The 13123-nt window shown below is 42.9% G+C and overlaps 1 protein-coding gene across 1 annotated transcript in view; it reads right to left on the reverse strand.

The window, feature by feature from the left end:
• Positions 1–13123, reverse strand: part of LOC121553868 (GTPase IMAP family member 8-like) — a 71294-nt gene that overhangs the window by 57825 nt on the left and 346 nt on the right. The window contains exon 3 of the mRNA XM_045214222.1: positions 11476–12217. Within this exon, the coding sequence (XP_045070157.1) occupies positions 11476–12217 (742 nt within the window). The remainder of the gene's footprint in view (positions 1–11475; positions 12218–13123) is intronic.

The raw sequence follows: 13123 nt of genomic DNA on the forward strand, positions 1-13123 counted from the left end.
ACGTGGCTGGGTCTTTCAGCATGACAATGATCCCAAACACACCGCCCGGGCAACGAAGGAGTGGCTTCGTAAGAAGCATTTCAACGTCCTGGAGTGGCCTAGCCAATCTCCAGATCTCAACCCCATAGAAAATCTTTGGAGGGAGTTGAAAGTCTGTGTTGCCCAGCGACAGCCCCAAAACATCACTGCTCTAGAGGAGATCTGCATGGAGGAATGGGCCAAAATACCAGCAACAGTGTGTGAAAACCTTGTGAAGACTTACAGAAAACGTTTGACCTGTGTCATTGCCAACAAAGGGTATATAACAAAGTATTGAGAAACTTTTGTTATTGACCAAATACTTATTTTCCACCATAATTTTCAAATAAATTCATAAAAAATCCTTAGTTGACGTGTACCTATGATGAAAATTACAGGCCTCTCTCATCTTTTTAAGTGGGAGAACTTGCACAATGGGTGGCTGACTAAATACTTTTTTTCCCCACTGTATGTATATATTCTTAATTCATTCCTTACTTAGATTTGTGTGTATTGGGTATATGTTATGAAATTGTTAGATATTACTTGTTAGATATTACTGCACTGTCGGAGCTAGAAGAACAAGCATTTCGCTACACCCGCAATAACATCTGCTAAATACGTGTAGGTGACAAATATAATTTAATTTGATTTGAATGACTGATGATTGGCTAAGAGAAATTGATTATAAAAAGATTGTGGCGGCTGCTTTGTTAGACTGCAGAGCAACTTTTTACATTATCGATCATAGTCTGCTGCTGGAAAAACATATATGTTATGACTTTACATCCCCTGCTATATTGTGGATAAAGAGTTACCTGTCTAACGTATCACAGAGGGTGTTCTTTAATGGAAGCCTCTCCAACATAATCCAGGTAGAATCAGGAATTCCCCAGGGCAGCTGTCTAGGCCCTTTACTTTTTTCAATCTTTACTAACGACATGCCACTGGTTTTGAGTAAAGTGTAAGGGTTGGTGTGACACAGTCTGTCACAGTCACTAGCCCATTCAAGCTTAACATCCTTGTCATTTATCGCCCTCCAGGTTCCCTTGGAGAGTTCATCAATGAGCTTGACGCCTTGATAAGTTCCTTTCCTGAGGATGGCTCACCCCTCACAGTTCTGGGTGACTTCAACCTCCCTACATCTACCTTTGACTCATTTCTCTCTGCCTCCTTCTTTCCACTCCTCTCCTCTTTTGACCTCACCCTCTCACCGTCCCCCCCTACTCACAAGGCAGGCAATACGCTTGACCTCATCTTTACTAGATGCTGTTCTTCTACTAATCTCACTGCAACTCCCCTCCATGTCTCCGACCACTACTTTGTATCCTTTTCTCTCTCGCTCTCCTCCAACACTACTCACTCTGCCCCTACTCAGATGGTAATGCGCCGTCGCAACCTTCGCTCTCTCTCTCCCGCTACTCTCTCCTCTTCCATCCTATCATATCTTCCCTCTGCTCAATCCTTCACCCTCCAATCTCCTGATTCTGCCTCCTCAACCCTCCTCTCCACCCTTTCTGCATCCTTTGACTCTCTATGTCCCCTATCCTCCCGGCCGGCTCGGTCCTCCCCTCCTGCTCCGTGGCTTGATGACTCATTGCGAGCTCACAGAACAGGGCTCCGGGCAGCCGAGCGGAAATGGAGGAAAACTACACTCCCTGTGGACCTGGCATCTTTTCACTCCCTCCTCTCTACATTTTCTTCATCTGTTTCTGCTGCTAAAGCCACTTTCTACCACTCTAAATTCCAAGCATCTGCCTCTAACCCTAGGGAAGCTCTTTGCCACCTTCTCCGCCCTGCTGAATCCCCCCCACCCCTCTCTGTGGATGACTTCGTCAACCATTTTGAAAAGAAGGTTGACGACATCCGATCCTCGTTTGTTAAGTCAAATGACACTACTGGTCCTGCTCACACTGCCCTACCCTATGCTTTGACTTCTTTCTCCCCTCTCTCTCCAGATAAAATCTTGCGACTTGTGACGGCCGGCCGCCCAACAACCTGCCCGCTTGACCCTATCCCCTCCTTTCTTCTCCAGACCATCTCCGGTGACCTTCTCCCTTACCTCACCTCGCTCATCAACTCATCCTTGACCGCTGGCTATGTCCCTTCCGTCTTCAAGAGAGCGAGAGTTGCACCTCTTCTCAAAAAACCAACACTCGATCCCTCTGATGTCAACAACTACAGACCAGTATCCCTTCTTTATTTTCTCTCCAAAACTCTTGAGAATGCCGTCTTTAGCCAACTCTCTTGCTATCTCTCTCAGAATGACCTTCTTGATCCAAACCAGTCAGGCTTCAAGACTGGTCATTCAACTGAGACTGCTCTTCTCTGTGTCACGGAGGCTCTCTGCACTGCTAAACCTAACTCTCTCTCCTCTGCTCTTGTCCTTCTAGACCTGTCTGCTGCCTTTGATACTGTGAACCATCAGATCCTCCTCTCCACCCTCTCCGAGCTGGGCATCTCCGGCGCGGCTCACTCTTGGATTGCGTCCTACCTGACCGGTCGCTCCTACCAAGTGGCGTGGCTAGAATCTGTCTCCGCACCACGTGCTCTCACCACTGGTGTCCCCCAGGGCTCAGTTCTAGGCCCTCTCCTATTCTCGCTATACAACAAGTCACTTGGCTCTGTCATATCCTCACATGGCCTCTCCTATCATTGCTACGCAGACGACACACAACTAATCTTCTCCTTTCCCCCTTCTGATAACCAGGTGGCGAATCGCATCTTTGCATGTCTGGCAGACATATCAGTGTGGATGACAGATCACCACCTCAAGCTGAACCTCGGCAAGACGGAGCTGTGTCCTCCTCCAAGAGTGCGAAGAGCCTTGGCGTGACCCTGGACAACACCCTGACGTTCTCCGCTAACATCAGGGCGGTGACCCGATCCTATAGGTTCATGCTCTACAACATTCGGAGAGTACGACCCTGCCTTACACAGGAAGCGGCACAGGTCCTAATCCAGGCACTTGTCATCTCCCGTCTGGATTACTGCAACTCGCTGTTGGCTGGGCTCCCTGCCTGTGCCATTAAACCCCTAAAACTCATCCAGAATGCCGCAGCCCGTCTGGTGTTCAACCTTCCCAAGTTCTCTCACGTCACCCCGCTCCTCCGCACACTCCACTGGCTTCCAGTTGAAGCTCGCATCTGCTACAAGACCATGGTGCTTGCCTACGGAGCTGTGAGGGGAACGGCACCTCCGTACCTTCAGGCTCTGATCAGTCCCTACACCCAAACGAGGGCATTGCGTTCATCCACCTCTGGCCTGCTGGCCCCCTACCTCTGCGGAAGCACAGTTTCCGCTCAGCCCAGTCAAAACTGTTCGCTGCTCTGGCACCCCAATGGTGGAACAAGCTCCCTCACGATGCCAGGACAGCGGAGTCACTCACCACCTTCCGGAGACACTTGAAACCCCACCTCTTTAAGGAATACCTGGGATAGGATAAAGTAATCCTTCTACCCCCCCTTACCCCACCCCCCCCAAAAAATTTTTTTATATATATATATATATATATATATATATATATATATATATTGTAAAGTGCTTATCCCACTGGCTATAAGGTGAATGCACCAATTTGTAAGTCGCTCTGGATAAGAGCGTCTGCTAAATGATGTAAATGTAATGTTAATGTGTGAGGTGTGACCCAGGTGCGGTGCAGGATAAACAGTAGGCAGAGATGGTGAAACAAGGATCTTTACTGGTGGTCCCGAAGCCAGAATACAAAATAACGAACTTAACACGATAAAAGAAAGGTGTCGCAAATAAGTCTCCAAAAACAGGCTGACAGCCAAAATACGAAATAGTAACTACGACTGAAATAATAAAGAAACAGGGAGAACACTTCTAGAGTACCTGTACATACTTCTCCGATCAGACACTGATTAGTACTGCTGAGCATAGAGAAACTAGCAGAGAAAACTGAGCAAGGGAACACAGGGAAGTGAGGGCATAAATACACAGGTGAACAGGTAGACACAGGTGACACCAATAGGAACATGATTAGTCCAGACTGTGAGTGAGGAGGTGCCTAAGGTTGTCGGAGGATGACACCTAGTGAGTCTCACTGGAACTGCGACCCCCTGCTGTAACAGTAAAGCCAGTGTGTCTATGAATGCGGATGACTCAACACGATACACGTCAGCTACTACAGCGACTGCAACACTTAAAGAGTGTTCATCATTCACTAAACCCTAAACCTCAACTAAATGTTGTAATAAATAATGTGGAAATTGAGCAAGTTGAGGTGACTAAACTGCTTGGAGTAACCCTGGATTGTAAACTGTCATGGTCAAAACATATTGAAACAACAGTAGCTAAGATGGGGAGAAGTCTGTCTATAATAAAGCACTATCAACAAGGCCAGTCCTACAGGCCCTAGTTTTGTCGCACCTGGAATACTGTTCAGTCGTGTAGTCAGGTGCCACAAAGAGGGACTTAGGAAAATTGCAATTGGCTCAGAACAGGGCAGCACGGCTGGCCCTTGTACACAGAGAGCAAACATTAATAATATTAATGTCAATCTCTCCTGGCACAAAGTGGAGGAGAGATTGACTTCATCACTACTTGTATTTGTGAGAGGTATTGACATGTTGAATTCACTGAGCTGTCTGTTTAAACAACTAGCACACAGCTCAGACACCCATGCATACCCCACAAGACATGTCACCAGAGGTCTCTGTACAGTCCCCAAGTCCAGAACATATTATGGGAGGCGCACAGTACTACATAGAGCCATGACTACATGTAACTATATTCCACATCAGGTAACTGATGCAAGCAGTAGAATCAGATTTAAAAAACAGATAAAAATACACCTTATGGAACAGCGGGGACTGTGAAGCAACACAAACATAGGCACAGACACATGCATACACACACATGATAACATACGCACTATACACACACATACACATGGATTTTGTGTTGTAGATATGTGGTAGTGGAGTAGGGGCCTGAGGGCACGCACTTAGTGTGTTGTGAAATCTGTTATGAATGTATTGTAATGTTTTTAAAATTATATAACTGCCTTAATTTTGCGGGACCCCAGGAAGAGTAGCTGCTGCCTTGGCAAATACAAATATAAGGTCCCACAGTTGACAGTTCATGTCAGAGCAAAAACCAAGCCATGAGGTCAAAGGAATTGTCCATAGAGCTCCGAGACAGGATTGTGTCGAGGCACAGATCTGGGGAAGGGTACCAAAAAATGTAATGCATTGAAAGTCTCCAAAAACACAGTGGCCTCCATGGCAGTTATATAATCAAGTTTGGAACCACCAAGACTCTTCCTGGAGCTGGCCGCCCGGCCAAACTGAGCAATCGGGGGAGAAGGACCTTGGTCAGGGAGGTGACCAAAAACCTGATGGTCACTCTGACAGAGCTCTAGAGTTCCTCTGTGGAGATGGGAGAACCTTCCAGAAGGACAACCATCTCTGCAGCCCTCCACCAAGCAGGCCTTTATGGTAGAGCGGCCAGAAGGCACCTAAAGGACTCTCAGACCATGAGATACAAGATTCTTGCGTCTGATGAAACCAAGATTGAACTCTTTGGCCTGAATGCCAAGCAACAAACCTGGCACCATCCCTACCGTGAAGCATGGTGGTGGCAGCATCATGCTGTGGGGATGTTTTTCAGCGGCAGGGACTGGGAGACTAGTCAGGATCAAGGGAAAGATGAACGGAGCAAAGTACAGAGAGATCCTTAATAATTACCTGCTCCAGAGCGCTCAGGACCTCAGAATGGGGAACAGGTTCACCTTCCAAAAGGTCAACGACCCTAAGCACACAGCCAAGACATTTTGAATGCTAAGCAGGACAGGAAAATGGTCCAATTCATGCACTTATCAAGAGAACATCCCTTGTCATTCCTACTGCCCCTGATCTGGCGGACTCACTAAACACACATGCTTCGTTTGTAAATGATGTGTAAGTGTTAGAGCGTGTCCCTGGCTATCTGTAAATTAAAAAAACAAGAAAATATTGCCATCTGGTTTGCTTGATATATGGAATTTGAAATGATTTATACTTGTACTTTTGATACTTAAGTATGTTTTAGCAATTACATTTACTTTTGATACTTAAGTATATTTAAAACCAAATACTTTTAGACGTTTACTCAAGTCGTATTTTACTGGGTGACTTTCACTTTTACTTCAGTCATTTTCTATTAAGGTATCTTTACTTTTACTCAAGTATGACAATTGGGTATTTTTTCCACCACTGGTTTTGAAGCCATCATTATGACCTAGTTCAGCATGTTTCCAAACAAGGAAAGATAAATTGTATGTACCTGACATGATGATAGATTAAAAACAGTCATGCGATTATTCAGAGGATTTTTTCTGGTCAGATTCACTAGTATGGGTACCGTAGAACAAGGCTGACCTGGATTCAATCCAAGGTGTATTATAGAGCAGTGCACTAGACAGCTGACAAGACTCCTTTTAAAGGCAATTTCCCCGCTGTTCACGGATATCGCATTCATGGTAAACACTGCGGATGTCAGCTCATGTGTCAATCTGGTTCAATACAAGTTACAACAGAGAGACACCAATGTCTAACTGGCCTTCTCTGAGTTCTATCAACAATAGCTATGGAAGCTGGTAAGAAGTCCAAATAAGGAAGTCCATCAGTTGTTACAGCGTTATAAACATCAGCTCATATAGAGTTATAAACATCAGCTGTTACAGAGTTATAAACATCAGCTGTTACAGAGTTATAAAACATCAACTCTTACAGAGTTATATAACAGTATTAAAGCAATCACTATAGTCAAAGGATCATTAGTAAGCAATTACATCAAACAGTAGTTGTAAACTAATCAGAGTCCACAGAATGTCATCAATATAATACAACAGTGAATAATCAGTGTCCTCGGTTCTTGAACTTGGACCTTCAGTAGTTTGTTCTGGTGTCTTTCAACAGATATGAGAACAAACCATAACATTCAGCATCAAGTCTAGTGACTATCAACCTGCACCTTGAGTGTCACAAATAGAACCCTGGAAATCATGTTTATTACAGAAACTCTAAATATGCTAAACATTGTGTTGATCACTCTATACTAAATATGAGCTTCAGTGAACTTACATTTCCCCGTTGGGTTTGTGTTGTGGGACGTACATGTGTATTTCGTCCAAAATGGCACCCTGTTCACTTTATAGTGCACTAGGGCCCTGGTGAAAAGTATTGCAATATAAAGGGAATAGGGTGTCATTTGTGACACATCCCACATGTGCTGATGTGTTTCAGACAGTCCTTCCTGTTTAGATACCTAACTCTTACCACAGGTGTATGGAATGTCTGTTTTGTTTGGAAGTCATCTACATGATGCAATGACTTCCCTCACAGTCCTTCTCATCACGAGGTGTGTTTTGATGGAATGACGTCCTTCTCATCACGAGGTGTGTTTTGATGGAATGACGTCCTTCTCATCACGAGGTGTGTTTTGATGGAATGACGTCCTTCTCATCACGAGGTGTGTTTTGATGGAATGACGTCCTTCTCATCACGAGGTGTGTTTTGATGGAATGACGTCCTTCTCATCACGAGGTGTGTTTTGATGGAATGACGTCCTTCTCATCACGAGGTGTGTTTTGATGGAATGACGTCCTTCTCATCACGAGGTGTGTTTTGATGGAATGACGTCCTTCTCATCACGAGGTGTGTTTTGATGGAATGACGTCCTTCTCATCACGAGGTGTGTTTTGATGGAATGACGTCCTTCTCATCACGAGGTGTGTTTTGATGGAATGACGTCCTTCTCATCACGAGGTGTGTTTTGATGGAATGACGTCCTTCTCATCACGAGGTGTGTTTTGATGGAATGACGTCCTTCTCATCACGAGGTGTGTTTTGATGGAATGACGTCCTTCTCATCACGAGGTGTGTTTTGATGGAATGACGTCCTTCTCATCACGAGGTGTGTTTCTATTGTAATTTCCAGAAAAAGGTGTGGCAACGTAGCCTGTGTACCCGGATTCTATTTCTTTGTGTGTAACAGTCAGTTTAGCTTACGAAACATTTGCTTAGTGATTTGTTGAACAAAACGAGTTCCAATATTTGCATAACCCTTGTGATTTAAGGATATCTGTGAGGGTTTTTGAATCAGGATAAAATCCTCTTATCTTTTCGAGCTCATTAATGATAGAATGTTTATATGTGACCCGTTTCAAGAAGCTAGGCACTACTTCACTACTTTTTTGGCAGAAATGCCTCCTGGAACATGTAAACTTTCATGTGCCTTAATAACCATCTGCAAATACGAATAAAATGGTTCAATTACGAACCTAGTCGGTTTAGCCATGGAAAAAGACAGGAACCTTCCCGCTTGCCATGATTGGCAGAGATAATGGATTGGCTGGACATGCCGAGAGATGAGTTCGGAATGGTCTGCCATGTAGCAACTTCTGTCTATAACGTGAGCTGCTCATTATTTGAAGATAATCCTTTCTACCGCGGCTTTTTTGAAAGATATAACGTTAGCAATGGACTGCTCTCAACAACATTGCTGCTTTGAATTTAGCAGGCGCTATAGACAAAGATCAGTGGGAAAAAGTTGTGATGGACTACTACTACGGTCAGTGTGAACTGGAGTGACTTGACACAAAGCGGGCCAAACAAGCTGTAACTACAAAAAAAAAAGCAGAGTTAAAGGGGTAGCAGTCTGCTGTGAAGCGTTCATCCATGTATACGGGTAAGAGTCTAGCTACATTTTCAGATATTATATGTTTCTAATTTTGTAATAAAGTCATTTTCAATGCAAGTTCAAGCGTACTGTTAGTTAGCTAGCAAACGTTAGCTTGCTGGCTCGCTAGCTAACGTTACTTGTATGATCTGTGTAGTAATATTATTAGTATCTCAGAAATCCATTTGGATTGCTAGCTATAGCCTAATGTTAGCTAGCTAGCTAACATTGAACCTAGTTGGTTAGCTTGAGCTACCTGCAGACTCCACTTCGCCAGAGGATTACCATCAAGTTAGCCAGGTGTGTCTGGGGCTGATTACGGCCATCCATTGTATTTCATGAACATGTGTACATCTCTAGACATTAGTGACCCATCCACTTAGCTGGATATGGCTGAGGGGTGGTTATAGCATTTCTTTCACATGACCCATCAACTTAGACAAGTGAGAATCATCTAATAATTATAAAATATTTATAAAATATTTTTATCTGGACACTTTCTATTTTTGATATTGCTACTATGCAAATAAGCAAGTAACCATTTCACTGTACCATTTACACCTTCTGTATCCTGTGCATGTGACAAATACAAATGATATAGTGTGTGTTTACCAGAGACGGTAATGTAAAGAACAACACGATCTGCACCAAAGTCAGATTAGGATAATGTTGTTAACCATTTAATAGAAAAATATGCACATCCAACGTATCATGTGCAGGACAGAAGAACGTATCAAATAAAAAATAAAAAATAAATGTTTTTTAAATGACCAGACCAAGATCCAACTCTGATCGAAACGTAGTATATTTTGTGTCTGATGAAATCACCATGGGAGAATAAATTAGAGTTGAATAAAATAGTTGAATACATTCATTTTTGAATGCTAGGACAGCAGAGTCCCTGTCCATCTTCCATGAAGGCCTGATTCACGCAGTCTCCTCTGAACAGTTGAGGTTGAGATGTGTCTGTTACTTGAACTCTTTGAAGCATTTATTTGGGCTGCAATCTGAGGTGCAGTTAACTCTAATGAATTTATCCTCTGGGCAGAGGTAACTCTGGGTCTTCCTTTCCTGTTGTGGTCCTCATGAGAGCCAGTTTAATCATAGCGCTTGATGGTTTTAGTGACTGCACTTGAAGAAACGTTCAAAGTTCTTGAAATGTTCCGTATTGACTGACCTTCATGTCTTAAAGTAATGATGGACTGTCATTTCTCTTTTCTTATTTGAGCTGTTCTTGCCATATTAGGGACTTGGTATTTTACCAAATAGGGCTATCTTCTGTATACCACCCCTACCTTGTCACAACACAACTGATTGGCTCAAACACATTAAGAAGGAAAGAAATTCCACAAATTAACTTTTAACAAGGCACACCTGTTAATTGAAATGCATTCCAGGTGACAACCTCATGAAGCTAGTTGAGAAAATGCCAAGAGTGTGCAAAGCTGTCATCAAGGCAAAGGGTGGCTACTTTGAAGAATCTCAAATCTCAAATATATGTTGATTTGTTTAACACTTTTTTGGTTACTACATGATTGCATATGTGTTATTTCATAGTTTTGATGTCTTCACTATTATTCTACAATGTAGAAAATAGTAAAAATAAATAAAAACCCTTGTGGTGTCCAAGACAACGATGCTGATCTATGCCATGATGATAAGAAGTCCGCCGACACTGTACTTTGTTTATAAAGGTTTATTATAACAAAGAGTTTCAGCATCAAATTTACAGATATCTGCAGATATCTGAAGAACAGCAGGAGCCAATTCTGTAATTTGCTATTCCCCCCTCTCTCTGTTCAAGACATGGTATTTATATCATATATGACATAGTATGGCGTGATTCTAATATCCAATCCCTGGCCTTTTTCACATCTCTCCCCATGTCCTTTTTTCCAGGAACTTTAGTAATGATTTCCAGATGTTTCAGCAAAGTAGAGTAAAGTTTATCTGTTACACCATTTGCAACATCAGCAAAATCCTAGACTCTAAGACACTACACTAGCTTTAACAGACAGATGTATTATTATGCTAATTAGATAATACAAAACCATGTTACGGTCAACCCTGTTACGGTCAACCCTGTTACGGTCAACCATGTTATGGTCAACCCTGTTATGGTCAACCATGTTACTTTATTTGGCACTTAATAGGCAAATTGAATGTTAAAATTAGGTCAAAAGTTATTCATGAATTAATTATTAATCAAAAGTTTTTTGTTTTTTTACCAAGTTACACTTCTCAAAAGGCACCAAATTGGTAGAACTACCCAGTTACAGTATGAAGTCATGAAGATTGAATTAATTAATTAATTGATTTTATTTGACAAATTTAAAATACATATAAAGTTGCTTTACAATACATTATAAACATTCATACAGGATTAAAAACACAATAGTCTACCTACATATTTCCATATTTCCATGTAAATTAGAAGTTTGCCTCTTTAACACACTTTGAATCACAAATAGATTAATCAAATGACCCAAATGATCTGATTGTATTCTTTTTAATCACCTGCTGTATACATGTTATTATTTATCACTTAATGTGTTTATTAATTAATCGAGGACCATGCTTAACATTCGTATTGTAAGTATTCTACTAGCTTCTGAATACAGTAGCTAATTTCCATCTGTGGTACTTCTGTTTTTTACCGTCTTCTCTTTATTGCCCAAATTACCTAAAGCTTCCAAAACAAACAGAACTGGTCCAAATGACATGGCCAATACTACTTCAGCAGCAGCAACAAGTACTGCAGCTGCTACTGACGTTAAACTTTGCCGTCTCCTCTTTTCTTCCTCCCGTCTCCTCTTCTCTTCCTCCAGTATCTCCTCCTCCTTTCTCCTCCTCTCCTCCTCCATCTCCTGTTTTTTTCTCTCCTCCTCCTCTCTCAGTTTCCTCTGAACCTCCTGGTACATCTCATTGGTGTAGTGCTCTCCTCCATTCATCTCCACCATCTCTTCTATCTTCCTCAACAGCTGTGTGACCTGAACACGGTCATCCCTCTGATCATTATTGAGACAATGGTACCTTCCCGAACAACTTTCGATCAGTTTCTGAAGTGAAACACAAGGTTTCAGACACTCTTCAACTGTTTTCCCCTTCAACTGATCTTTACCAGTGAACAGAATGATGGTGTATTTTAAGGATTCTTCTCCAAAGTTCTCCTGGATCCACTTCACAGTGTTCCTCTCCTCCTCTGTGAACCTCCCCAGTCTGATCACCAGCAGGAAGGCATGAGGTCCTGGGACTGACTCCTCTACACACCTGACTATTTCACTTGTCATCTCTTCTTGAGATATGGTTGTGTCAAAGAGTCCCGGGGTGTCGATGACATCAATCTTCCTCCCACCCACCTCTCCACTCTGTTTTTCACATTTTTCAGTTACAGACACAAAAGCAACCTCTTCTGTAAAGGCATCTTTCCACAGGATGGTGTTGCCTGTTGAACTCTTCCCTGCTCCAGTTTTACCCACCAGAACTATCCTCAGATAAGCCGGCTGCTCTGAATCTGTGGAAGTACAAACTGTAATGCAGTTTCATCATTATCAGTTACTAAAGTCATTCAATTAGATTCACAGGGACCACAGGGACCATATTCAGCTTACAGCAATAGTGAAGCCTAGCTATTGCATCACTAGTTTTATTTGTCCAATACAACTGTTATCTTATCTGCATGGCTGTCATTCTCAACGGGATAGGGTGATGCAACACCTATTGGTGTGGATCTTTCACCTAGGTATACTCCATCGACAGAACCTATAATGAAAATGTTTGTCCTAGTATCTTTGCAACATTGATTCAAGGATTACATAGTTTACTCTGAACCATGTATTATTTATGAGAGAATAATGTGATCTGGATTTCTGTACATTCTTTGGCTTGGTACTGTCACAGTTCCCTCAGACAGAACCCAGAAGCAGACCAGGACAAGGAGAGTTGAACGAAGGTGAGGGTTTATTACAGATTCAAAAGGTGCAGAATAATCCAGGGAACAGAGCGGGCGGCGTGGATGAGTTGTTGAGGGTGCAGTTGTTGGTCCAATGATGGCTCGGCAGCCGCCGACCATCAGGCAGAGGTAGGGTGAAGGTTCCGGACGAGTGACTGTAGATGGAACAAAAACGGAGGTAAGTAAACAATAGACCAACAAGGTACAAAACAACAAAACTAACGCTAGAAGCTCTAGGACTGATACACTGATAAACCTACTGTTCATGGCTAACGATCCGGCAGGAACTGGATGTTCGGCCAGAGCCTAAGAAGGGTGATGATCAGGACCAGGTGTGCAGATTGCTGATGGGATGCAGGTGCGGAAAACAAGAGAGCTCCCCGGAGCGTTCCCGAACCCTCGGGAAACTGGAGATCACGAACAGGAAAAACTAGTCACCAGACAGGACCCGACTCAGACTGCCGGGAT

This window comes from Coregonus clupeaformis, unplaced genomic scaffold, assembly GCF_020615455.1.
Source record: "Coregonus clupeaformis isolate EN_2021a unplaced genomic scaffold, ASM2061545v1 scaf0217, whole genome shotgun sequence".
In the NCBI taxonomy this organism is placed as follows: Eukaryota; Metazoa; Chordata; class Actinopteri; order Salmoniformes; family Salmonidae; genus Coregonus; species Coregonus clupeaformis.